At 46.2% G+C, this 23,645-nt stretch overlaps 8 protein-coding genes and 1 non-coding gene across 9 annotated transcripts; 3 read left to right on the forward strand and 6 right to left on the reverse strand.

Annotated features, from left to right (window-relative positions):
• Window positions 1–735: 735 nt before the first annotated feature.
• F5J12DRAFT_t205 lies at window positions 736–808 on the reverse strand. The gene has a single exon. It is a non-coding gene; the product is annotated as a tRNA-Val (tRNA).
• Window positions 809–3,412: 2,604 nt separating this feature from the next.
• F5J12DRAFT_787274 (uncharacterized protein) lies at window positions 3,413–5,966 on the forward strand (the record flags this gene model as incomplete). The annotated part of the gene is made up of 8 exons (XM_051743614.1): window positions 3,413–3,503; window positions 3,543–3,862; window positions 4,093–4,261; window positions 4,288–4,304; window positions 4,398–4,550; window positions 5,016–5,061; window positions 5,111–5,512; window positions 5,566–5,966. 8 exons carry the CDS (start codon window positions 3,413–3,415, stop codon window positions 5,964–5,966), a joined length of 1,599 nt encoding a protein of 532 aa, XP_051594436.1.
• A 916-nt stretch (window positions 5,967–6,882) lies between these two features.
• F5J12DRAFT_930320 (uncharacterized protein) lies at window positions 6,883–11,223 on the reverse strand (the record flags this gene model as incomplete). Its single annotated transcript, XM_051749535.1, has 13 exons — window positions 11,004–11,223; window positions 10,657–10,943; window positions 10,060–10,597; window positions 9,720–10,009; window positions 9,613–9,672; window positions 9,462–9,563; window positions 9,252–9,408; window positions 8,856–9,202; window positions 8,035–8,809; window positions 7,732–7,972; window positions 7,572–7,639; window positions 7,359–7,487; window positions 6,883–7,023 (listed from the first exon to the last, which is right to left on the reverse strand). The coding sequence occupies exons 1-13, from the start codon at window positions 11,133–11,135 to the stop codon at window positions 6,883–6,885; spliced, it is 3,267 nt and encodes a 1,088-aa protein (XP_051594437.1). The 5' UTR covers window positions 11,136–11,223.
• Window positions 11,224–11,843: 620 nt separating this feature from the next.
• Window positions 11,844–12,830, forward strand: F5J12DRAFT_578643 (uncharacterized protein; the record flags this gene model as incomplete). Its single annotated transcript, XM_051740148.1, has 3 exons — window positions 11,844–12,379; window positions 12,430–12,719; window positions 12,767–12,830. Exons 1-3 carry the CDS (start codon window positions 12,266–12,268, stop codon window positions 12,828–12,830), a joined length of 468 nt encoding a protein of 155 aa, XP_051594438.1. The 5' UTR covers window positions 11,844–12,265.
• On the forward strand, window positions 12,831–14,850 carry F5J12DRAFT_578617 (uncharacterized protein). Its single transcript, XM_051740147.1, has 5 exons — window positions 12,831–12,977; window positions 13,031–13,187; window positions 13,237–13,583; window positions 13,630–14,404; window positions 14,467–14,850. The coding sequence occupies exons 1-5, from the start codon at window positions 12,931–12,933 to the stop codon at window positions 14,737–14,739; spliced, it is 1,599 nt and encodes a 532-aa protein (XP_051594439.1). The 5' UTR covers window positions 12,831–12,930; the 3' UTR covers window positions 14,740–14,850.
• Window positions 14,851–18,791: 3,941 nt separating this feature from the next.
• F5J12DRAFT_787277 (uncharacterized protein) lies at window positions 18,792–19,406 on the reverse strand (the record flags this gene model as incomplete). Its single annotated transcript, XM_051743615.1, has 3 exons — window positions 18,792–18,923; window positions 18,954–19,028; window positions 19,107–19,406. 3 exons carry the CDS (start codon window positions 19,404–19,406, stop codon window positions 18,792–18,794), a joined length of 507 nt encoding a protein of 168 aa, XP_051594440.1.
• A 111-nt stretch (window positions 19,407–19,517) lies between these two features.
• Window positions 19,518–19,757, reverse strand: F5J12DRAFT_704874 (uncharacterized protein; the record flags this gene model as incomplete). The annotated part of the gene is made up of 1 exon (XM_051740555.1): window positions 19,518–19,757. A coding segment is annotated over one exon (240 nt), but the record flags the coding sequence as incomplete, so codon positions are not given.
• An 862-nt stretch (window positions 19,758–20,619) lies between these two features.
• Window positions 20,620–20,793, reverse strand: F5J12DRAFT_728872 (uncharacterized protein; the record flags this gene model as incomplete). The annotated part of the gene is made up of 1 exon (XM_051741918.1): window positions 20,620–20,793. A coding segment is annotated over one exon (174 nt), but the record flags the coding sequence as incomplete, so codon positions are not given.
• A 1,214-nt stretch (window positions 20,794–22,007) lies between these two features.
• Window positions 22,008–23,622, reverse strand: F5J12DRAFT_787278 (uncharacterized protein; the record flags this gene model as incomplete). Its single annotated transcript, XM_051743616.1, has 6 exons — window positions 22,008–22,220; window positions 22,338–22,527; window positions 22,618–22,680; window positions 22,718–22,798; window positions 23,171–23,228; window positions 23,589–23,622. The coding sequence occupies 6 exons, from the start codon at window positions 23,620–23,622 to the stop codon at window positions 22,008–22,010; spliced, it is 639 nt and encodes a 212-aa protein (XP_051594443.1).
• Window positions 23,623–23,645: the final 23 nt, after the last annotated feature.

Genomic DNA, 23,645 nt, shown 5'->3' on the forward strand with positions numbered 1-23,645 from the left:
TAGATGTGGTATGACCCTTGGCTGAGGACAGCTCCCTGAGCCACAGCAACACTACCCCCAGCTGCCAGAGGGGGAAGTGGGATGTCCCAATGTAGCCTTATGATGGAAATGTGACCAGAGCTGGGATTGAAGCAACCTCTTAGGTGATAAACAGTGCTCTAACAGTTGAGCAAATATATATTGTCCAGGTACTAATATCAGTAGCATGGGGGTAAACCAGTGACATGGGAACAAGACTATGTGAAGAGCAATGCACCATTCCCCACTTGCTCAGAGGCTGCTGTGGGACATCCCACTGGTTGCCAGAGGGGGGGAGGGATGTCCCAATGTAGCCTTAGAGGCTGTTGTGGGACATCCCACTGCTTGCCAGAGGGGGGGGAGGGATGTCCCAATGCAGCCTTAGAGGCTGTCAAGGGACATCCCACTACTTGCTAGAGGGGGGGAGGGATGTCCCAATGTAGCCTTAGAGGCTGTTGTGGGACATCCCACTGCTTGCCAGAGGGGGGGCAGGGATGTCCCAATGTAGCCTTAGAGGCTGTCATGGGACATCCCACTGCTTGCCAGAGGGGGGGAGGGATGTCCCAATGTAGCCTTAGAGGCAATTGTGGGACATCCCACTACTTGCCAGAGGGGGGGAGGGATGTCCCAGTGTAGCCTTAGAGGCTGTTGTGGGACATCCCCCTACTTGCCAGAGGGGGGGGAGGGATGTCCCAAAGTAGCCTTATGGGGAACATGTGACCAGTCCTACGATTGAACCAGTGACCTCCTAGGTGTTTGCCAGGTGCTGCAACCACTGAGCCATATGGTCTGGGTACTAGTGTCAGTAGCTTGGGGGCTTAGACTAGCACTGTGGGAACATATCTCCATGAAGTTAATGCACAGAATGCACCATCTCCAATGTGGTCCCTTCATCTGGCCACTTTTGGAGTGTAAAAACAGTGCACACCCCCTAGGGTCATGCAAATGGTCTGATTGCCTTTTGACCTTGTGTCATGTGATGGATCAGGATTTACTGCTGTGTTTCCAGGAGGCCTTACTATCAGCCACCTTGTGTCCATGTAACTCACATGATCTGGACTTACCAAGGATGCTGCATGACCCATTGTACTGAGCATGCATGGGTTCCAGATGCAGCTCATAACCTGATGAAAATGTGACCAGAGCTGGCATTGAGCCAGGACCCTCTCAGTGTCAAGAAGCTTCTCTGACCATGGAGCTACCTTGCATTGGATTCTCTATGGTGCTTGTAGGATTAGTGCAGATTACTACTTCAACACCTTAGAGGCTGTGTTGGGACATCCCTCTGGTTGCCAGAGGGGAGGGTGGGATGTCCCAATGTAGGCTTAGAGGCTGTTGTGGGACATCCCACTGCTTGGCAGAGGGAACAGTGGGATGTCCCAATGTAGCCTTAGAGGCTGTTGTGGGACATCCCACTGGTTGGCAAAGGGGAAGGTGGGATGTCCCAAGGCAGCCTTGGAGGCTGCTGTGGGACATCCCAAGTCCCCTTATGAAAGTCAGTGGGATGTCCCATCCCAGCCTCAGCAGGCTATGATGGCACATCCTCCTAAGTTACCTTTGCAGACCAGCACAATGCCCCATGATGACCTCAGAGGCTCATCTGGGACATTCTGTCCTCTGCAGATGGTGTTGCAAAGGTGACCAACCCCATGTTCTATGTGGGGGACTTTGAGATATTGGCTTGTCACACAAGTGTTCAAAAACCATTCACTTCTTCCTTCATACAGTACAAATTGCATGAGGTATAGACACAAATTGATTGAATTTATTATTGCAATTTTCAAGGAAAATGTGGAGGCCCAGGTGGGTCATCTCCCTGGCAACTAGTGAGATGTCCCAATACAGCAGAATCACATTGCAAAGATGTACATGAAAAGTACTATTGTATACTACTATGCATGGTGAGATGGGAGGGGATGTATAGGTCAAAGGATACTTTGTGGATTAAATCTGTCAGAGGAGCAAGGGGGCTAGCATTTCTGCAGCTATTTCAATGCTAATATAAGCTGCACTTTCAGGAGTAGGGACCCAAGTCACCCAAGGCAGTCTTGGGACATCCCAAATAATTGCATTTGAATGGATGGCTATGTGGAAAATCTCATCTGTCCCAGGGCCTAAAAATCTGCATAGCCTTGGGACATGACCAGATGTCCCTGGGCAGACCTTGGTCTGGGAGACTATTAGGCTGGATGGTTTGGAGAAACTATTCAGCCTAAATGCTTATGAAAAATGGTTACCTGAAGTGATCAGGTTGAGCCACCGCACCATGCACTGGGCACACCCAATTTTTACCTTCCCATTGAACATCTGGTCACTTTGCCTGGGCATCACAGTTTCACACAGCTGCCTCAGGAGACTTCAGCCCTCTGCACTGCTTCTGCTACAAACTCCCCTCCCCTCACAGGAGCTTGCCTCCCATCTGAGGATGAGCTTGCCCCTGCCCATTTGGATTGTCTAATGGAGGGGCTACATGTCAGTCACAATGACTTCTTTGTCCCACCATCTTTGCCATCCTGCAATGCTCACAAGAAAATGAGACAATGGCAGCAGTGGTCATCTGAAACCATCCCCTCACTCATCAAGCCCTATCTTGCATATTGACGGCTCTCTAGAAATTTCCAGCACTGCATTGACTATGAGTGACCAGAGTGTAGTTGCATTTCTTGATGGTTGAAGGTTCTTTGTGTTAGTTTCAATGGTAAGATTTTATTGCATGTGTTCCTCTCTACTTAGACATATGTCTTGTGCCAGGTTTGCAAATGGTTGATCTCACCATCTGTCCATGTGTGCCAGCAGCACTTCAGCTCCTGCAGATGGGGTACTTTCCATCTGCACCACTGGGGCCAACCCTTGCTGTCAGTTTACAGCTTCTGAGTCTAGTCAGGCAGGTCTTTACTGCACATGCCCCCAAACATTTCTGTGTGGTGCAAGTCCATTGAAGCATATCTTGCTAGCATGGGCTACAAGGTAGACACAAAGTTTTGTGTCTGAATTCTGTCCCAATGATTATATTATCTGTATCCACTGTTTTCATTTATGTTGTGATTATGAGACTACAGTTTTTTGTATGTCTAACCTATTGGGACTTTGTTGTTTGTGTCTAATGAATGATTGCACTGTGGTTGTATGAATGTGCACATGTCTGCAGATCTGATCTTGTGCTGTGTTTATCAAGTCAATGCATGCTTTTAACTATTTCCATCCATATCTATTAATGATGTTTGCTAATGATACTTACAGGAAGGTATATATCAAAGGTTTAGTAATGCATACCACTGGTATTGCATCCTGGAAATCTCAGTTGATGAATATGTTCAACAACACCTGGAAAGTGCTGCAACCCCACCAGCTGACATCCTCCCTGCAGTTCCATCATCCTCTCACCACCCTCTAGATGTCTCAAGTTCAGGGACATGGCCTTCAGAATACCTATGAAAGTGTTGTCCATTGTGCTTTGGTAGTTGCAACTGGAAAAATAATAATGGGTATGTTTCTTGATGCACATACATAATCTTACTAAATAGTCTTGGGTCCTAGCTCCTCTGATCCTGATGCAATTGTTTGCATTGATGCTTGCTTTGCCCAGAAACATAGACGAAGTCAACAGGATGATCCAGTAAACCCTACAGGTTCAGTTTTTCTGTCACAAGAAGACATTAATACTATGGAATGTGAGGTTGAAGGTTTGAGAAGGACAAAGGCATCAATGCAAAAGAGGAGTGGTCAGTCTTCTAAGAAGAATTGTGGAGATGAGGATAGATTTGAGCAGGGTATGAGGATACCACCATCAGTCCTCAAGGGTTGTAATGAATCCTTCACTGCAGCTGATGAGAGATGTCAGAAAGTGAGCTTAATCATTTAACCTGTCTGCAATATTCTGATGGTGGTATAGGCAAGTACCCAATTCTTTTCAGATACTGGAGTTATGGCCCTACTCTGTTTGTCATGATTGTGTTATTCACCTTGCCAACATGACTTCAGCAGGGGAGAAGCAACACTATGCACTTGCCCTTATCAAATCATTATTCAGTCACCTCCCTGATAATTTTCACATTGGGCTGTTATATGACATAGGCTGTCAGCTTGAACAGAGCTGCAGAAATTGGGGCTACCTTGGGCCATTTCTGCCCCAAACTTCTTTTGCTATATCAGTCTTTCATGCCTTTGGTCATCAATGGGCTTGCCAGCTCATCTATCACCCTCAGAAATGAGAAGGGTTTGGACTTTCTGATTGGAGAGGGTTGTGAGTGATTTTGGAGTTCAATTAAGCCACTAATACCATCTCTGTGAGTTTCTGGGGTATGCAGTTAGTTGTGTCACAAAATGCAGCCTAATATTTTATTCAGTATCATCAATGCCTCTTTGTCATTGACTTCCAGGTGCACTATCTTGACATGAAGAGTCTTACTGGTCTTGGCCAGTGGCTTTTGTGGCACTGGAACCACTGTCAAGAAAAAAAGGCTTCTGCCAAAAAGGGTCTAAGAAAATCTGGAATCAATATTCAGACACTTCAAGCTGAATGGGAGGCTCAGGTTTCAGTACAAACCAAGCCAGCATCTCATAAGCTTCCTGTATAAGTGATTCCTCTTGCTGTGAGCTGACAGTAAATTAAGGGTACTCTGCAAAAGCCACAGAAAATTTTATAATGCAAATGATGGCAACTCAGAAATCACTGGAAACTTATGATGCCAGACTAGATGAACTGGAGAAGGGTCTTCTCTGAGGAGGAGCTGATATGACAAATTTAAATATACAGATAGCCAAGTGTCACAAAAAGATTATGTGTTTCAAACAAGAACAAGCTTCACAAAGACAGAGGGCAAGCCTTGGAATAGATGGGTTTGCAGAGCTTTCCAGGCTCCAGAATAGTTCCTTTCTTCAGGCTGGTGGTTCTTCCTCCTCTAGATTTATAAGTTGATTGAATTCAAAGCATTCAGCTGTGTATGCATGCATTGGCAATCAAGAAGCATATCTGAGACTGTCTGTGTCAACAAAAGTTTGAATTAGAGAGACTAGAATGGTCTTACCACCAGACAGTTAGTAGTAAGTGGTGCTCTTAAGCATTTGCCTCCTGTGGTTGACTGCTTTGAAGAACAAAAACTTCAAATCCATGTGGAAGGATCTATCCGGCAACAAGAACCTGGAATTGTCAAGCTTTCTACCTCCTACAATAATTTGTGTTTGCAGTTGGTAGCTCTCATCCACCAGGGGAAAGCCCCTCAAGGGGCCATAGCACCTATACTGATCCAAAGGGATGGTTTGTTCAAACTAGATGTGGATGATGATATCTGGCAGGATATTGGTCTTGAGGATGATTCTGTGGGATTGCCACCAGCTTGGTTAGCTGATGAAAGGGTGCACTTGGGGATCAGGTCACTCCTTGAGCTGAAGAGGTGTGAGGAGGAGGAAAGGAGGCTCCTGTATGAAAGAAAAAGCTTGATGGAATGGCACTCAGAAGAATGGAGATGGCTGGAGAAATGCAGAGTGGATGCAGGTAAGAGAGCTGTTGTGTCATTGAATGTATTAAGACAATTGAATGAAAATCAGGTGCAGATCTTGCATATGAACTGGACTGCAGGGCTTCAGCATTAGCAAGTCTGAGTCTCCTGTGGCAGGAAAAATTGAGGGACTTTCCAGGAGGTGCTGATGAGAGCTGGGAGGCAAGGGTTGAAGAATGGAGGAATATGGATTATGTACCACTCATCATGAACATGGACAGAAATGAAGAGGTGGGATGGGAGGACTTGGAATCTGAAAATGATGATGGGGATGATGAAGTGCTTGATGATGACTTGCTGTGTGTTGCTGAGGAATTTGCTCTTGCAGATGAATATCACCAACAGTTCAGTGAGATGTCATTGACAGAGTTCTCATGGGCAGATGACTGGGAATTAGATGTATTAGATATGGATCTCCCATCATCTCCAAGTAAAAGACCATGTAGGTAGTAAAGCTAGTCTTGTATGTCTCTGAAAAATTCATTAGATGAGTTCCCATGGCATCTGAGGTATTTTAATATACCAGGAGTATGCAGAATTGGGGGGATGGCCCCCAGTACCCTCCAAAGCTATGATGAAACATGCTACTGGCCTCAAGAAAGGGGGTGGGATGTCCCACAGTAGCCTCTAAAGCTTTCATTGGACATCCCACAGTACCTTCCAAAGCTACCATGGGACATCCCATTGGCCTATGGAAGGGGGGGTGGGATGTCCCACAGTAGCTTCCAAAGCTACCATGGGACATCCCATTGGCCTATGGAAGGGGGATGGGATGTCCCACAGTAGCCTCTGAAGCTATGATGGGACATCCCACTGACCTCTGGAAGGGGGGGTGGGATGTCCCACAGTAGCCTCTGAAGCTATCATGGGACATCCCATTGACCTCTGGAAGGGGGGATGGGATGTCCCACAGTAGCCTCTGAAGCTATGATGGGACATCCCACTGGCCTATGGAAGGGGGGGTTGGATGTCTCAGAGTGGCCTCCAAAGCTATCAAGGGGCATCCCACTGTCCCAGGCATGGGGCCCCATGCCAATTAGATCATATAGCATCCTATGCCAGTGGGGCACTCACATGCTCATCCCCCACAATAGAATCATTTTGATACTATGTATGTATGTATGTATGCACCTCAGCTGTAAGTTGGAAACAAAAGTAGTGATCCTAGTAAGGAGTGACTGTTGTAACAAATGCAAGAACTTACAATACTATTGGGGGGATTCTGAATCCATTAACCTTTAGTAATTGACAGGTTCACCTTCATCCACATTGTACAATTCTGCAGATGGCATCACACAAACACACTCATTGCCCAGTAGTCTTCATATATCACTTAATATGTATAGCAAGTGTTTTTTTGGGAGGGTCATGTTTTCATCCATCCCCACAGTTTGATAGGTATGCTCATTGTCTGGATGATGATCATAACAGCAATGTGTTTGTGATTGAAAGCTGGCATTCCAATGTGGGTGTGAGCTGCACTTTTGCAGTTGAAGACCCCTGACACCTAAGGCAGCCATGGGACAGCCCAAAATATATTACCAGGGGGCTGGGATTATGGGTCATCCCAGGTCCTGCACACTGCAAATAGCCCTGGGACATGGCCAGATGTCCCTGGGATGACCTGGTCTGAGTGGCTTTTAGCTGGGATGATTTGTAGAAAAACTTCAGCCCAAATGCTTATGAAAGTTGGTTACCTGAAGTGCATGTGTTGCGACTAAGTGTGACTACACTATGTGACTAATACCAGTGACTACTCTGTACACTGAGAACTTACACCTTTGTTAACTTGGAGTCCAGGAGACATGTACTATTTCAGAGTAAGAGTAAGCTAGTACATACACTTTTAAGAAGACCTTGTGAGGCCAGTTCATCACAGTTCAGATGTGTCAAAGTGGGCCAAAGTTGCCACTTCAGGAAGTCACTTTGAATCCAGCTCGAACTGAGTCCAGTTTGCTGGAGTACCCATGGCTGAAGGTAGTGATATGTAGATTGGTTGTGTCACACAATGCTCGGAGCTGCAACCAACTCATAACCAATGAAAGAAATGCTTACCGGTGACCATTCTGGCACTAAGAGATTACTAAGAGATTCATATATCCTGCGTGCTGGCAGTTCAATCCCTGTGATAGTCATATGTAGGCCTGATTTTACAAAGGTATCGGTATCCCCCGAGCAATACACTACTTCTTCCCGCCCTTTTTTTGCGGCTCACTGAATTTCACTTTATTCTCTGCCACCAGCGTAGCAAGTTGGTGGGTGATCGTCCATTGCTCCATCCTTGTACTCCCACTGCGCAATGCCGTGGTCAGGGGCTCCTTGACCGTTTCGAACCTCGTCTCAAGGACCTCAGCGTGAAGTTTCGCGAGCCGACACAGGATCGTTGCATAGTGCCATGCTCCCAACGGTGAGGATATATCCAGCTTTTCAACTAGCCGTTCAAAGAGGTGGACGATCTGCAGGCCAGTAAAAGAGTCAAAAAGGAATCGATATGACAAGTGCCTGGTATGCCACGTACATTCCCACTGTCATCACTTCGCAGGACTGCCACGGGCAGGGACACGACAGAACCATCGGCCTCAACCCCATATACAGGGAAGTCCGTGATGCGCACGGCCTCCAAGAACTTGACCGACGCAGTGAGGTACATCCTGAGCTGGTTCGTTGCTTGCGCCATATTACCCGATTTCTTCTTGTACTCCACCGCGACGAGAGGCAAATCTAAAAGCGAATCCTGTTCCTCAATCTTTAAATGCTGTAACTGTGAAGTTATCGTGTCCACGGCGGCTGTTGTGGCCACATCAGTCCGAAGGAAGGGTGATGCCGCCGTGGAAATTGTGTATCGGCGGGGTTTACTGTGGACACTATCGTCGCGCTTGGAACCCCCGGGCTTCGCCGCATCACTGGCCCCAGCCTCATCTGACGGATGGGTACGGACGAGTGGGAACTGGCCAAGATGTTTACCTGATACACCTGAGAGCCTCACCCGCAAACGCCCTAATGCATCACATTTTCCGTCCTTCGGAAACCTTCCAAGTCTTCTCGTCGTGGCGGATTCTTTCTCGTCCTGCCTTTGATTCACCCAGTGCGAAAACTGAGAAGTAACGTAGGCATAGCGCGCTAGTTCGGTGTTGGAAACTCGTCGCTTTTCTTCAACAGCACTACCACGTGACTCGAGCAACTGTTCGGTGGCGCGACGATCAGAACGAAGTAGGGGCTCCATTGATTGCTCAAACCCGTTCGGGATGGGTCGCAGCACATCGCTCTTGGGAAAGCGGAGGGTAGTTTCAAGACTAGAGGGCTGTCAGAACTGATCCCTTCACGTCGACAACGACGTACGTTGGGCGAACTCGTGGATCTTCAAGATCTGCAATGGATGTGGCGCCACCCGAGAGAGTTCCACTATCGGACTCAACGAGACGGATGAAGAAGTCGAACAGAAGACGATCAAGGTCATGACGCCACGATACTTCACATTGATCGCCATTATCCTTCTTTTCACGGGAACGGCGCGACGCTTGGAAGATTGCAGAAAAACTCTCTTCAAGGATTCGCAGGTCGACTGGGAATTCATCCGGATGCCAAAGTTTCACTGCATTTTCATTTTTGGACTTGATGGCAGAAACGGTAGTGAGTAATTCTTGGACGCATGGCTCAAGTGCAGCGTCAACGGGTGGTAGATCTTCCTGCAGGTAACGATGAAAAAATGGCAATACACAACATACAACGACGCACTCTGCTAATCCACGTCTGTGGCCAAATCAAGCCCGTCATCGCGACGTATTCGCGACGGAACTGCTCATCCGAAGACGCGAGAGACCGCGGCGCTACTCGTCGGTCGAATAGCCAACCAAACATCCTGATATCGGTGTCCTCCGAGGTGTTCGCAAAGCTACCCAATAAAATGCTCATCAAGGGTGAAAGATGGCCCGTGAAAATACATACCGGGAGCGTGACAGTGGCGAATGGAAAGTTGAAATGGCGTCAGACATTGCACTGGAAGGTGGGCCTGCCTTGTCCCGGCCTTCATCGGATGTAACGATTACCCTAGGCGGCCAACCATTACAAAAGGACACCACTGTGAGATAACACTCACTGGATGGGCGAATGAGGGGATGGTTCTGCACCGCGCTCGCGGCCTCCTGACGATATATCCCTAAAGATTTGTTCGAGAGGGTGGAGAAAGAAAAAGAGAGAACAAACTCTGAATGTTCCTGGCTCTCCTGCCACTTTATAATCCTATCCCGCACGATCTCCGTCTTTGAAGGGAAAACAGCGTCTTCTTCCCGAAGGTCCGTATCAATCCGCCAAGAACGGGCCGTGTTGGCGTGGGTCTCGGCAGCAATGGTGCCCGCAACATTCCCAACTCCGTCACGGACGCTACATATGGGTGCCTCTAGGCTCATGAACAGCCGCGAGACCGCAAGAGATACGAGCGGCGATGATAAATCCAGGGTGACAGACGTTTCGATGCTGCCGAGATGCACGCGTGGCTCAACACGAGGTCAGTTTTGGGGGAGTCAGACGAACGCCAGGTGCTCACAAGGATACGGTCCGTAATGGTGCCCTCTAGCCATCCAAGGTACAGACGGATTGTCGTGTCATATTTTGAGAATTCTATTCCAATCAACGGGCCATCGATGTGCCATACACGTCGCTGGTAGAGTAGACTGGTCATCACCACTGGAAGGTGCTCCTCGGTGGCCATGCAAAGCACAGGTATGTGACACGAAGATGGCGGAGGGACAGATGGAGGATACGCAAGGAAATGGGCCTCGAATTCTGGTGAGAGAACCCGAGCTGTGGGATCTTCCTCAACGTCTTTCTCCACCTCTTCGATCGTAGTGGGCCGTGCGAGGAACTCGGACATCGTGACTGATGGTGGCAACTGCACTGGCCAACATTCATCGCTACATTCCTCCTGCTCCGAGTGTTCATGGCTATCGTGTTCTTCATCCTCAACAGGCATTTTCTGGCAGATTGAGATGACGAGTGGCGCGCTGAGACTCTTTGTGATGTACTTTAGTACTGGGGTTAGCCTCTCACTAAAATGACGGGGAAGCGCTACGGGGACGTCCTCGCTGAAGGACGCAGAGTAGATTGACGAACACATGCAAATGAAGGGGTAAGATCGACCTACAGTGAAGAAAGTCCTGAGATGACATTCAAGATTGCGTTTCGCACGAGGACTATGACGAAAGATTCCTTGGGCACAGGCGCTTCTGGTAGTTGTTGTTCTATCTTGACAGCCATCTGAACCCTGGCACAGTCGGAGAGGGCGGTGGCAAAGGCGAAGTGGAGTCGCTGGGAATTGTCATCGACAGTATCCACATCCTCCCAAAGGTGGCGCATCGACGCGTCGTCTGTCGTCCGACGTAGTTGGTCGAGCAGATGGACGGCTCGCTTGTCCGCATACGGGGTCAGCTCCTTCGGAAGTGGTGGCCCAAGGTAAATGGTCTAGAATTGAACAGACCGTCATACACTCACTGATTTCAACCATGAAGGCACCTTGAACGCGTCGGACATGGTCTTGGCGAGCAGAACGGTGGCGGGGGGCCAGGTAGAGATATCCTTGCAGTGCAAGGCATCCTCACTGATCAAGTTCACATACGACGCCATGCTGGCTGGTGGACCGAAGAATGTTAATCACTCGATGGTGCTTGCTCCTTTTAAACAGCAAGCTCAGGCCAGTTTATTACCCACGTGGAATTGCATCCGAAGAACTACGAAGATTTAGGTAAAACTGGTTCTGTAATGAGCGAATAGACCACAGTAGATCCAAGTTCTCGATCAGACCGTTTACTATTAGTCTCTGGAAGCATCTTGGTAGATCGGTACACCGTTCGTCCTCACCCTCATTCTCATTCTCATTTCATCCACCCCGCCCCCCTCTATGCTCGATCATTTCTCCTTGTCTTCGTCACTGACGGACCACCAACCAGATATCCCTAGTACCGACTTCCTCACCTTTGACTAACCCGCCCACGCGTGCACCCTTCCCTATTCCTATGCACCTCAGAACTCGGCGACGTATCGGGCCCGAGTGGATCTTTGCTTCCCTCCATAATGAAAGAATAACTCGCCGCAGTCGAGACATATAATGTTTTGTAGTACACCCCCGCGAACCTCCTCTCCCTCTGCGAGCAGTATCCTGTATGCATGGGTGACGCCGCTGGATCCTTTGATCCAGCATACCGGTTGGTAGTCGTGGCTACGAAGGGAAGTTTCAGGACCCTGACAACAAGTCCTCCCCGCTGCGAAGGTAAGCCGAGAGATCTTGCTGCATTCGTTTCGAGAGGACTTGAATGGATTTGAACTGTCCTCGACCACCCTCGTACACAATATACCCTGCAGGTCAAATGCTGCAATGCCTACATGCAGATGAAGTGACTTGTGCAAATCAAATCTCAACAACTAACTGCCGATAGTCGGGGTGACTTTGTTTATGGGTGCAATGGCCGTCAACCGGAACTTGATGAGCAAATGCTATCGCAAATTTTACCCGTTGACTGGAATAGAGTTCGCAAAATATGACACGACAATCCGTCTGTACCTTGTATGGCTAGAGGACGCCACTCCGGACCGTATCCTTGTGAGCACCTAGCGTGCGTCTGACTCCCCCAAAATTGACCTCGTGTTGAGCCACGCGTGTATCTTGGCAGCATCGAAACGTCTGTCACCCTGGGTTTATCATCGCCGCTTGTATCTCTTGCGGTCTCGCAGCCGCTCATGAGCCTAGAGGCACCCATATGTGTGTATGGCACGTCGAGGGCCCGTTGATTGGAATAGAATTCTCAAAATATGACACGACAATCCGTCTGTACCTTGGATGGCTAGAGGACGCCACTCCGGACCGTATCCTTGTGAGCACCTGGCGTTCGTCTGACTTCCCCAAAACTGATCTCGTGTTGAGCCACGCGTGCATCTCGGCAGCATCGAAACGTCTGTCACCCTGGATTTATCATCGCCGCTCGTATCTCTTGCGGTCTCGCGGCTGTTCATGAGCCTAGAGGCACCCATATGTAGCGTCCATGACGGAGTTAAGAATGTTGTGGGCACCATTGTCGCCGAGACCCACACACACACAGCCCGTTCTTGGCGGATCGATTCGGACGTTCGGGAAGAAGACGCTGTTTTCCCTTCAAAGACGGAGATCGTGCGGGATAGGATTATAAAGTGGCAGGAGAGCCAGGAACATTCAGAGTTTGTGCGCTCTTTTTCGTTCTTCACGCTCTCCAACAGACCATTAGGGACATGTCGTCAGGAGGCCGCGAGCGCGGTGCAGAACTATCCCCTCATTCGCCCATCCAGTGAGTGTTATCTCACAGTGGTGTCCTTTTGTAATGGTTGGCCGCCTAGGGTAATCGTTACATCCGATGAAGGCCGGGACAAGGCAGCCCCACCTTCCGGTGCAATGCCTGACGCCATTCCAACTCTCTGTTCGCCACTGTCATGCTCCCGGTATGTATTTTCACGGGCCATCTTTCACCCTTGATGAGCATTTTATTGGGTAGCTTTGCGAACACCTCGGAGGACACCGATATCAGGATGTTTGGTTGGCTATTCGACCGACGAGTAGCGCCGCGGTCTCTCGCGTCTTCGGATGAGCAGTTCCGTCGCGAATACGTCGCGATGACGGGCTTGATTTGGCCACAGACGTGGATTAGCAGAGTGCGTCGTTGTATGTTGTGTATTGCCATTTTTTCATCGTTACCTGCAGGAAGATCTACCACCCGTTGACGCTGCACTTGAGCCATGCGTCCAAGAATTACTCACTACCGTTTCTGCCATCAAGTCCAAAAATGAAAATGCAGTGAAACTTTGGCATCCGGATGAATTCCCAGTCGACCTGCGAATCCTTGAAGAGAGTTTTTCTGCAATCTTCCAAGCGTCGCGCCGTTCCCGTGAAAAGAAGGATAATGGCGATCAATGTGAAGTATCGTGGCGTCATGATCTTGATCGTCTTCTGTTCGACTTCTTCATCCGTCTCGTTGAGTCCGATAGTGGAACTCTCTCGGGTGGCGCCACATCCATTGCAGATCTTGAAGATCCACGAGTTCGCCCAACGTACGTCGTTGTCGACGTGAAGGGATCAGTTCTGACAGCCCTCTAGTCTTGAAACTACCCTCCGCTTTCCCAAGAGCGATGTGCTGCGACCCATCCCGAACGGGTTTGAGCAATCAATGGAGCCCCTACTTTATTCTGATCGTCGCGCCACCGAACAGTTGCTTGAGTCACGTGGTAGTGCTGTTGAAGAAAAGCGACGAGTTTCCAACACCGAACTAGCGCGCTATGCCTACGTTACTTCTCAGTTTTCGCACTGGGTGAATCAAAGGCAGGACGAGAAAGAATCCGTCACGATAATAAACCTTGGAAGGTTTCCGAAGGACGGAAAATGTGATGCATTAGGGCGTTTGCGGGTGAGGCTCTCAGGTGTATCAGGTAAACATCTTGGCCAGTTCCCACTCGTCCGTACCCATCCGTCAGATGAGGCTGGGGCCAGTGATGCGGCGAAGCCCGGGGGTTCCAAGCGCGACGATAGTGTCCACAGTAAACCCCGCCGATACACAATTTCCACGGCGGCATCACCCTTCCTTCGGACTGATGTGGCCACAACAGCCGCCGTGGACACGATAACTTCACAGTTACAGCATTTAAAGATTGAGGAACAGGATTCGCTTTTAGATTTGCCTCTCGTCGCGGTGGAGTACAAGAAGAAATCGGGTAATATGGCGCAAGCAACGAACCAGCTCAGGATGTACCTCACTGCGTCGGTCAAGTTCTTGGAGGCCGTGCGCATCACGGACTTCCCTGTATATGGGGTTGAGGCCGATGGTTCTGTCGTGTCCCTGCCCGTGGCAGTCCTGCGAAGTGATGACAGTGGGAATGTGCGTGGCATACCAAGCACTTGTCATATCGATTCCTTTTTGACTCTTTTACTGGCCTGCAGATCGTCCACCTCTTTGAACGGCTAGTTGAAAAGCTGGATATATCCTCACCGTTGGGAGCATGGCACTATGCAACGATCCTGTGTCGGCTCGCGAAACTTCACGCTGAGGTCCTTGAGACGAGGTTCGAAACGGTCAAGGAGCCCCTGACCACGGCATTGCGCAGTGGGAGTACAAGGATGGAGCAATGGACGATCACCCACCAACTTGCTACGCTGGTGGCAGAGAATAAAGTGAAATTCAGTGAGCCGCAAAAAAAGGGCGGGAAGAAGTAGTGTATTGCTCGGGGGATACCGATACCTTTGTAAAATCAGGCCTACATATGACTATCACAGGGGTTGAACTGCCAGCATGCAGGATATATGAATCTCTTAGTAATCTCTTAGTGCCAGAATGGTCACCAATAAGCATTTCTTTCATTGGTTATGAGTTGGTTGCAGCTCCGAGCATTGTGTGACACAACCAATCTACATATCACTACCTTCAGCCATGGGTACTCCAGCAAACTGAACTCAGTTCGAGCTGGATTCAAAGTGACTTCCTGAAGTGGCAACTTTGGCCCACTTTGACACATCTGAACTGTGATGAACTGACCTCACAAGGTCTTCTTAAAAGTGTATGTACTAGCTTACTCTTACTCTGAAATAGTACATGTCTCCTGGACTCCAAGTTAACAAAGGTGTAAGTTCTCACATCAGGAAAATAACACTTTACTATTTTTGACTTTTTGTGACTAATGTGACTTTTTGGGAAGGAATCTACTATCATTACCCATGTCCTGCAGGCATGGCTGCACTTTTCTTGCTGATTTTGGTCTTGTTCAAACCACCTAATTCATAGCTTTTAGTAGATACCACATACATTCAAATTGATGGAGGTTCCAAAGAGATACTGTGATTTTTCTCTCAGACAGTGTGCATCACACCAGTGGCTCAATATCTCTGAATTTTCAGACATTTTCTAGTCTTCTTGGCTTAGATATATCATCACTTAGTTGTCTCAATAGATTCTGCTCTCTTTTCATTCTTCAAAATGCTGTATATGGTCAAAAAAAAGTACAGATAGTAGGTTCCTTCCCAAAAAGTCACAAATAGTCACAATAGTCACAAAAAAGTCAAAAACAGTCAAAAAAAGTCACAAAAAGTCACAAAAAGGTCAAAAATAGTAAAGTGTTAATTTCCTGATGCAGTGTACAGAGTAGTCACTGGTATTAGTACCTAATGAAGGTGTAAGCTCTTATTTCACAGAGGATGGGCTATGGTACGAAGAGCAAAGACAAGAGCACTTGCCTTATAAGGTTTGAGTTAGCAGTTTAGACTTTGAAATAAAGTTTGTAGGGACTCTTGTTCTTGAGAGAATGGTAGAACAAATGCAAAATTTGATAGTGAGTCAGGGTTGAAAACCCTGAGTTTATATACATGTTTCCATATGCATGGACCAGTAACATAAAAGGAAACTGTTACTACATATAGTAAGGAACAGCAGAGAATGCTATGGAATACAACACAATAAGTGATGTCATTCTGACATCACTGTGTAGCTGATTTCTAAGGCAAGTCATATGATACAACACATGTATCAAAACATGTAAATCTAGATGAATCTACATGTTGGACATATTATTATATTTCCAACACTCCCCCTCACTCTAAAATGGGAGATTAACAAGTCCCATCAACAAGCAATTCATTTCAAATTTTTGCCATGTCAAGGATTTAGTAAGACCATTGGCTTTTTGTTAATCAGTTTGAACATATTTGATACCAAATAAACCCTCTTTTACACATTCATGTACATAGTGCCATTGGATGTCAATATGCTTGGAGTGTCCATCTGAGACTGGATTCTCAGCTATAAAGTGAGCACCCATATTGTCACAGTAGAGAATGGTCTTCTTGGTTTTAAGTTTAAATTCATCAAATAGCATGTGGAGCCATTTGATTTGATGTGCAGCATCACAGAGAGCCATATGTTCAGCTTCTGTAGAGGAGAGGGCAACAGTCTTCTGTTTACATGATTGCCAAGAAATGAGGGATGTTCCAAGGAACATTGTGTAACTGGTAGTTGAATGATGTGTGTCTTTATTTGAAGCCCAATCAGAATTGGCAAAGCCAAAGATCCACAATATGAGTCCAGAATAATAAAGCACTAATTTTGGAGTAGACACAACATAGCAAACTATGTGCAAGGCTTTATTTTGGTGATCCTCAGTGGGATTAGCCATATATTGCAACATGCAAGTTACTGCAAAGGCAATATCTGGACGAGTTCCAAGTGCCATATAGAGTAAAGACCCTATAATTGACTGGTACTGAGAGCAGTGTCACACACCAAAGGTGTTTGGTGAGGTGGACATGGATACAGCTGATGAATGGAGATGAAGACCATAGCCCTCATGTGAAGAAGGACAGCCAGAAATGTCAGCAGTCATCCCTCACACAAGAACAAGTCATCAGTGCCAGAGAAAAAGAAAGGGAGTGAGTTAAGTGCTGGCTAAAATTCTTAAGCACCTGTGTATGGCATTCTGGTTTTTGACATATCTCTGCCATTTCTGCAGATACTGAGACCATTCCCACACTTGCTTGTAGTGCTCAGCCATGCAATCTTACCTTCCAAAATTGGAAAGGATTTGCACACTCCACACATTTCTACAGCACTCCCTCCAAAAGATGCTCATTTTGCTAAATTCTTCTGATATGGCCACCTCTACATCAATCATTTTGCTTGTCCCCTTTGCTAGGGACAATGGCTACATATATCTACCAGGAGTTCCTACCAGCTTCCATCCTGAAGCATCCTGGTACATCCCACCCTTGTCTGTGCCCTCTCAGCCCATCCAGCTTGGACAGTGTGTTCTTTTTGTCAGTATGACCTCTAGGAGGACGTTCTTTGGTCGCCTCAGGTCTGTCATTTGCTTGGAAAGGTCTTATGTGGTCATTTCAGTCTCTCCAGTCCAAGAAGCATATGGATCCTTCCTCCCTGCTCCCTGCAATGTCTTCATACTGGTCTTGTCCATCATTCTTCCAAGATTGTGACAGCTACAGTATAATCTACTGTTCTCCACTCTCCCTGATTGCATCCATGATGAGTATGATGCACATCTTGCCTCCTTGTTGCAAGATACAGCAGAAGACACTCCCCCTTCATCCTCTCTTCCAACAGAGCCTCATTCATGAAGTTTTTATTTGCTTCACTGAGAGGATGGTTTGGGGGGGAAGGTTGTGATCCCCTATGCTCCTGTCACCCCACAGACCCCCAAAGCTTGACCCCTGTTGACATCTGACTCACCCTGTCCACTTTTGGATGTACTATATCGGCATCAGATCAGCACTGCCTCTCTGTCATCCCACCTTGGCCTAGAAGTGATCTCTTCGAGATGTGACATGCACAGCCTCCCCCTAATGCAATTCCAGTGTGCTTTCCCAGTTCCTGACATTACTTGACTCATACTTTGACATTCTGACTGCCTTTGACTCACCTATTGCCAATACTTACCAATCTTTTGACTTTGCTTACTGGTTCTTTGCTTTTTGGCTTGCTAATCCTTACCAATGCTTACCAATGCTTTCCAAGATGATTACCCATTGCTTACATTCCTTACTGATCAGTTACCAATCAGTTACCAAGTGTTTGCACCTTGTTTTCCAAGGGCAACACCCATGTACTGTATATAAATCACTGTACTTAGATAGCAAAAAAAAAAGAAGACATCAGAGAGCCCCTCTTGCTTGCATTTTATCATCACTCAATAATTCATTCAGCAGCTTCGATAGTTGAGACTTTATTAAGGGTCTAACTATCATCTACTTTGCACTTATCCTTGTCTATCATCAATATACTTCACTCCAAGCCCTCCCTGAGCTCAGTGCAGCTTAGGACATCAAATTAAGTCATCATCCATCCTTCTGTAGGCTGACAGCAGTCTACCCTATCGCATTCTCTTGCATTCCTGCTTCTTCATCATCAGGAGCACCCCCAACCCTCAGCACTTGTCTTTGAGTGTTGTAGTTCACAAAAACCCTCCCAAAGAACAGGTTCTACCATCTAGGTACTGCATAGGCACACCACCACTCACTCTTTTTGTCTTTTGTGTTGGTTTTGGTTGGTTTTCACCACTGAACCACACTTTGACTCACACCATTTGGGTGGATGGTTGTGGAGAGCTTGAGTTTCCCATTATTCAGAATGAGAAGTTGCCAGTCAGGTTGAGTCTGGGAAGTGGTATTAGCCTGCTCATGACACACATGGAAATGTTCAAAGACTTTGGGGAACCAAGAATGAAGATGGGTGGTGACATTGTCATGGGACCATGATGTGTCAATTTCAATCAGTTTGTTGCAGGTAACATCCATGATCTTTCGAGCTGCTGGATGAATATCTTCCTATCTGCAAGTGGTAGGGGTAAGGGGTCTTTCAGCAACCAACCATTAGCCTTGATTTTTATTTGTGATGTAAGAATCTGCACATTGGAATGAAGAAACAGACTTACATCCAATCCACAAGTTATGATGGTGATGGAACCAACATGAAATTTCTGACTACTTGTGTGCCTCTGAGATGACACCTAGAATAGAATACTTAATCTGAATGATTCAGACATACCACTGGAAATACTTGCCTTGCACTCAGTAGAAGAAGTTACCTTCTGGACTAGCTTTGAAGTTTTTGTTGCTAGCACCTTGTAATGGGGATCCAATTGAGCAACCTGAGACAAGCCAGTGGGATGTTTGTTAGCAAGGCCTTCGAATATTCTTCCCACATTTGATGAGCCAGATATGGCAGGGAGAGGTTGGGTGGCAACCAAGGTACCATCAGTGTTGCAATGCTTGCTTATCCCATGCAGACATTCCAAGCAGTGGGCAGCATTGTCTTTTTGGGGGAAGAACACTTCACAGTCACAAGTACCATCACCACCCTGGCAGAGGCCCTCCTTGGCTGGCATTGATATGGGTGAGAACAAATGGGGTGTAAAGACAGATGAACAGAGCACCATGCAATTTATAATTGGTGCCAGCATACTAGATCAAAGTTTAAGACTTAGTAAGTAATATGCCAACGTGGATAAAGCCTGGCACCATAGATGTGCCTGGGAATACCAAATTGAGTCTGCTAACAAAATGTCCACATCTTTGGCTGCACATTGACCAATGTGAATAGATTCAATTGTCAGATATCTGTCCAAGCCCCACTCCACTGGCATCAACCTGAAACTCTCTGGTGTGATGTCCTGAGCAATTACCTCATGAAGACCACTGAAAAAGATTAGCTTGTCTTCATCACTCCTAAATGGATTTCAAAGCGAGGGTATGTGCATGGCTTCATGGTTAATATGTACTTGCTGTTGACATGTGATCACATCAGCTGTATCTGTTACTTCGTCATCAGCGAGGCCAAGTCCCTCAAGCTCTTCATGATCTTCATGATCTTGGTATACACCAAACTTGATTTGACCTAACAGGCACATATCCTTGTATATCATGGAATGAGTAGAGTAGTAAACTAACAAAACTGAAATCTTACCTTGGGACTCTTGTTGTTAGCACTTGGGCCACCTATCAGGTGGCAATTCCACTCCTCTCGAAACACCTGACAATTGTGATTGATATCGTTGAGGAAAAGTATATGGAATAACCAGGTATGCAATGTGTTGTTGACATCAAGCAAGTGAATATGTTCAAGCCAAGTGAAGAATGCATGCCAGCATCTGGTGAACTGAGATCTGACTTCAACCCACAAACACTCAATATGACAATTTCAAGTTGATCTAGGTTCATGTGTGATTAGCAATGATGAATACAAAAATAATGTAAAATATACTTACATTCCCCAGATAAACAAGTCTCAGTGGTGGCCATTCTTCATAATGACATAGGTTGTGACATCAAGGTTCTCACCACTGTGGTCTCCATGTACACAGGAAGGCATACTATATCCTTCAATCGCTTGTTTAAATACATGAAGGATGGTCACTGACTAATTATTATTGCTAGCACATATCACAGTAACCTAAGAATGAATCAACAAATGTTGCGAGTTAGACAACTGATAAATGTTTTGGAGGATGACAAGCTGCAGGATTGTCAAGTCTATAGAGAGGAATATACTCAGACTTCAAGTTGGTTGAAGCTGAGGTGCAGTAAAAAAAATATAAACTGCTAAGTGTCCGCTTTTGGATTACATAATGCTGTGCTCGGTGAACCACAACTAAGGTAAAAGTGATAAACTCCAACAAAATGTACCATGTGGCAAAACCCATTGATGAATCCATGGATAATGATCCCCCACTGAATCAATTTGTGGTGACCATCCATGTGCCATAATGCATTGGGTCACTTGACATGATACTTGTGCCTGGTCTTTGTACAGTGGTCTCATAAAGCTTGACTGAGGCGATCCACCCTAGAAAGTGACTGGATTACATGGTGATACTGAATGTGAACCCCCTTTGCCTGCATGAACCCAATGATATAATGAAGTCCAGATTCCAGCCATCTCTTCTTAATTCCTTGATGAGATTGTCGAGGTCTGCATTGCTAATCTCAGTGTACATATGCTCAATGCCATGGCACCTCATGTAAAGGTGCAGAGTATTTTGATGGATTCTGAGAAGGCATGCAAGTTCAGTGGAATGAATGTGTCTTGAGTTTGAAACAACCTCCTTGATAATGTCGATGTCAATGACCTTCCTTGGCCATCCTTGTAAACCAGTGTGAACTTCTGCTACCAGCTTTAGCATTTCTACATTCTCATCAACACTAAGCATGAAGAATGTGTATGTTAGGCTGATAGTGTTGGGAACCCTTTTTTTAAGTTTGCTCACCAAGTCCTCATGCTGTCTTGATACCATGCAATCACTGCATACAGCTTCCCAACTAGCTCAGTGGCATCTGAGAGCCACTTGGACAGGTCAGTGCCCACATGGTCTTCTTCAATCACTGTAAGGAGATGTATTGCATTTCCTTCCAGAAGGCTGAGATGACACTCAAGGTGAATTATATTGTTGTCCTCTTGGGTCCACACTTGGAAAGCATGCCAATAGATGTTGGAGAGCAAATCAACTGCCACGATGAGGTTATCTGGCCACAGTGTGGTACTTGCAGGCAGCTGAGGGATGGAACTGGGAAGCAATGTCACCATCGATGGGATGGGTCTTTGAGCTTGAAGCTGAAACCCCAGAATGCAATGTAACAGTATGTGGGATGTATGAGAACACAAGGCAACAAATAAACAATAACATATATAATTTTCCCTTACTGTTCCATCAGCTGTTTCGCCTTAATCATGACTGAATCAGTGCCAGTGACAGTCACCTGCCATCCTGAATTTTATTTCAAAAATGGCATGTTCATCTTCTGGGTTGAGAATACACTGTACAAACTCAATCATGACATCTTGGTGAATGAGTCCAAACTCTTCACTGACATCTTTTTGCTTGGCCAATATACACCAGACAGCCAGGAGGGGAAGGTTGATGGGCAACTGAGTATTCTTGGTGGCAAAAATTTGACTGCACAAACTTTTGACTTGTTCATTGAATTCAAGTTCATGTGGTAAGTCTCTGAGCACTCCCCTGATGGTGACCCTTACTGAATTCACTCATTCTAGTCCCTGTCCTTCCACCAAATATTCCTTGGATGACCTCAAGAACTTGCTGGAATTTGTCCACCATTTCCAATGCAGCACCCATATGCTCAGCTTCGTCACCTTTTGCATCATCAAGAGAGCATACTTCTTCCATCCTTCTGAACTCATTTATCTAGGCATTGAGTACAAGATTCAGGCCATCTTCGAAAGAGGTTTCACTAGGCTTTGCAAAGTCCCACTGATGAAGATTAAGAAGTCTCACTGTGTCTGGATGGTGATGGATACTTACATTGCATATGTCTATGTCAGGTCCCATTTGGATGAGTACATCCACATGGTCACTGCAGAATTTTCCCCCATTGTGCATTCTAGCAGCTGTCAGGATCACAAAGAGTGTGCTGAGGATTGGGCTGTAGTGTGGTGGAACAGTATGGGGTGACTCCTCCTTGATGGAAGGAACCCATGGCATTTGGACGAAGCTATTGATCACTTCAAAGGATTGCAATTTGGCCAGGTTGGTGTGGATCATAAGAGGCATATGTTTTCACATATAATGAACCTGAACAAACCACTTGTGCATTCTCATCAATTCATTACTCATGTTAAAGATCGCCTTGTCCACAAAATCATACCTATGTAGTCATTGTACATAGAGATGTAGCATCTTACAATGTAACTTCGGTTTGTTGCAATGTATAGTGTTTCGAGACCTTGTTCAAATTATGGCTGTTTTCAAAACTGAGGGTGCAGCTAAACGAACAAAATCACACACATGTAGTGGCTAAATTTTAGAATCTGAACATCTCAATCAATTCAAGTCAGATTGCCAGTATTTTTGCAGATTCAGAACCGGGTAAATTAGATTCAGGTTCTTGTATAAAAATTAGAATAGTTCTACTGCTATGTAAGTCTGAAAAAAAAAAAAAAACATAGGCTGATTTTACACATATAACCAAGATTGTGATCCAAGTACTGCATATTTCTTCACAAAAATTCATATTCTTCGAGCCCTGTGTATTACCTAGAGGACAGTACAAAAATTATATGTAATTCTCCAGTGTGCTATTGTGATCTGAAGTACTACACCTCATACTATCTTTTCTGCACTTGGTGGCTGCTTACTAATCACGTGCTACCTCCCCCCCTTCCAATGCTTCCATGCCTCGCATCTCGAGACTTACTTCAAATAAAATCATAGTAGATTATTTTACTATCATAAATGCTGAAATGAAAAGTCGGTGGCCAGGCAAGTGGTGCGCATGAGCAGTGAGTAACCACCTTTGAGCCACTGTAGCCATATGGACAACTAGTTGCTGACATAATCATCCTTGTCTGGCCACCAACTTTTCATCTCCACATTCAGTCAAGTCAAGATTACAGTCATCCTGGGACATGCTGCACAAATCAATCACTGGTATCATTAACCAAGTCAATGTCACTGACATCAAGCAGGTCATTCCTGAACCATTCTCAGAAAACCTCATATGAGGTTGAGGACCATTTTCCCACAGCATCATGAAAGCACAGGCATCCAGCTTACCCTTTACACCTGTTTTTGCTGCTCTGGTGGCCATTATCAACACAAAACTTCCTCAAG

The sequence above is a fragment of the Pisolithus orientalis genome (genome assembly GCF_024613125.1).
Source record: "Pisolithus orientalis strain OTSU chromosome Unknown F5J12scaffold_97, whole genome shotgun sequence".
Taxonomy (NCBI): domain Eukaryota; kingdom Fungi; phylum Basidiomycota; class Agaricomycetes; order Boletales; family Pisolithaceae; genus Pisolithus; species Pisolithus orientalis.

Bases quoted from the DNA above. Each gene is read 5' to 3' on its own strand.
- F5J12DRAFT_578617 (XM_051740147.1), top strand. From the start codon at position 12,931: ATGCCTGACGCCATTCCAACTCTCTGTTCGCCACTGTCATGCTCCCG. The intron at 13,188-13,236 runs GTGCGTCGTTGT...CGTTACCTGCAG, and splicing joins CACAGACGTGGATTAGCAGA to GAAGATCTACCACCCGTTGA. The intron at 14,405-14,466 runs GTGCGTGGCATA...ACTGGCCTGCAG, and splicing joins GAAGTGATGACAGTGGGAAT to ATCGTCCACCTCTTTGAACG.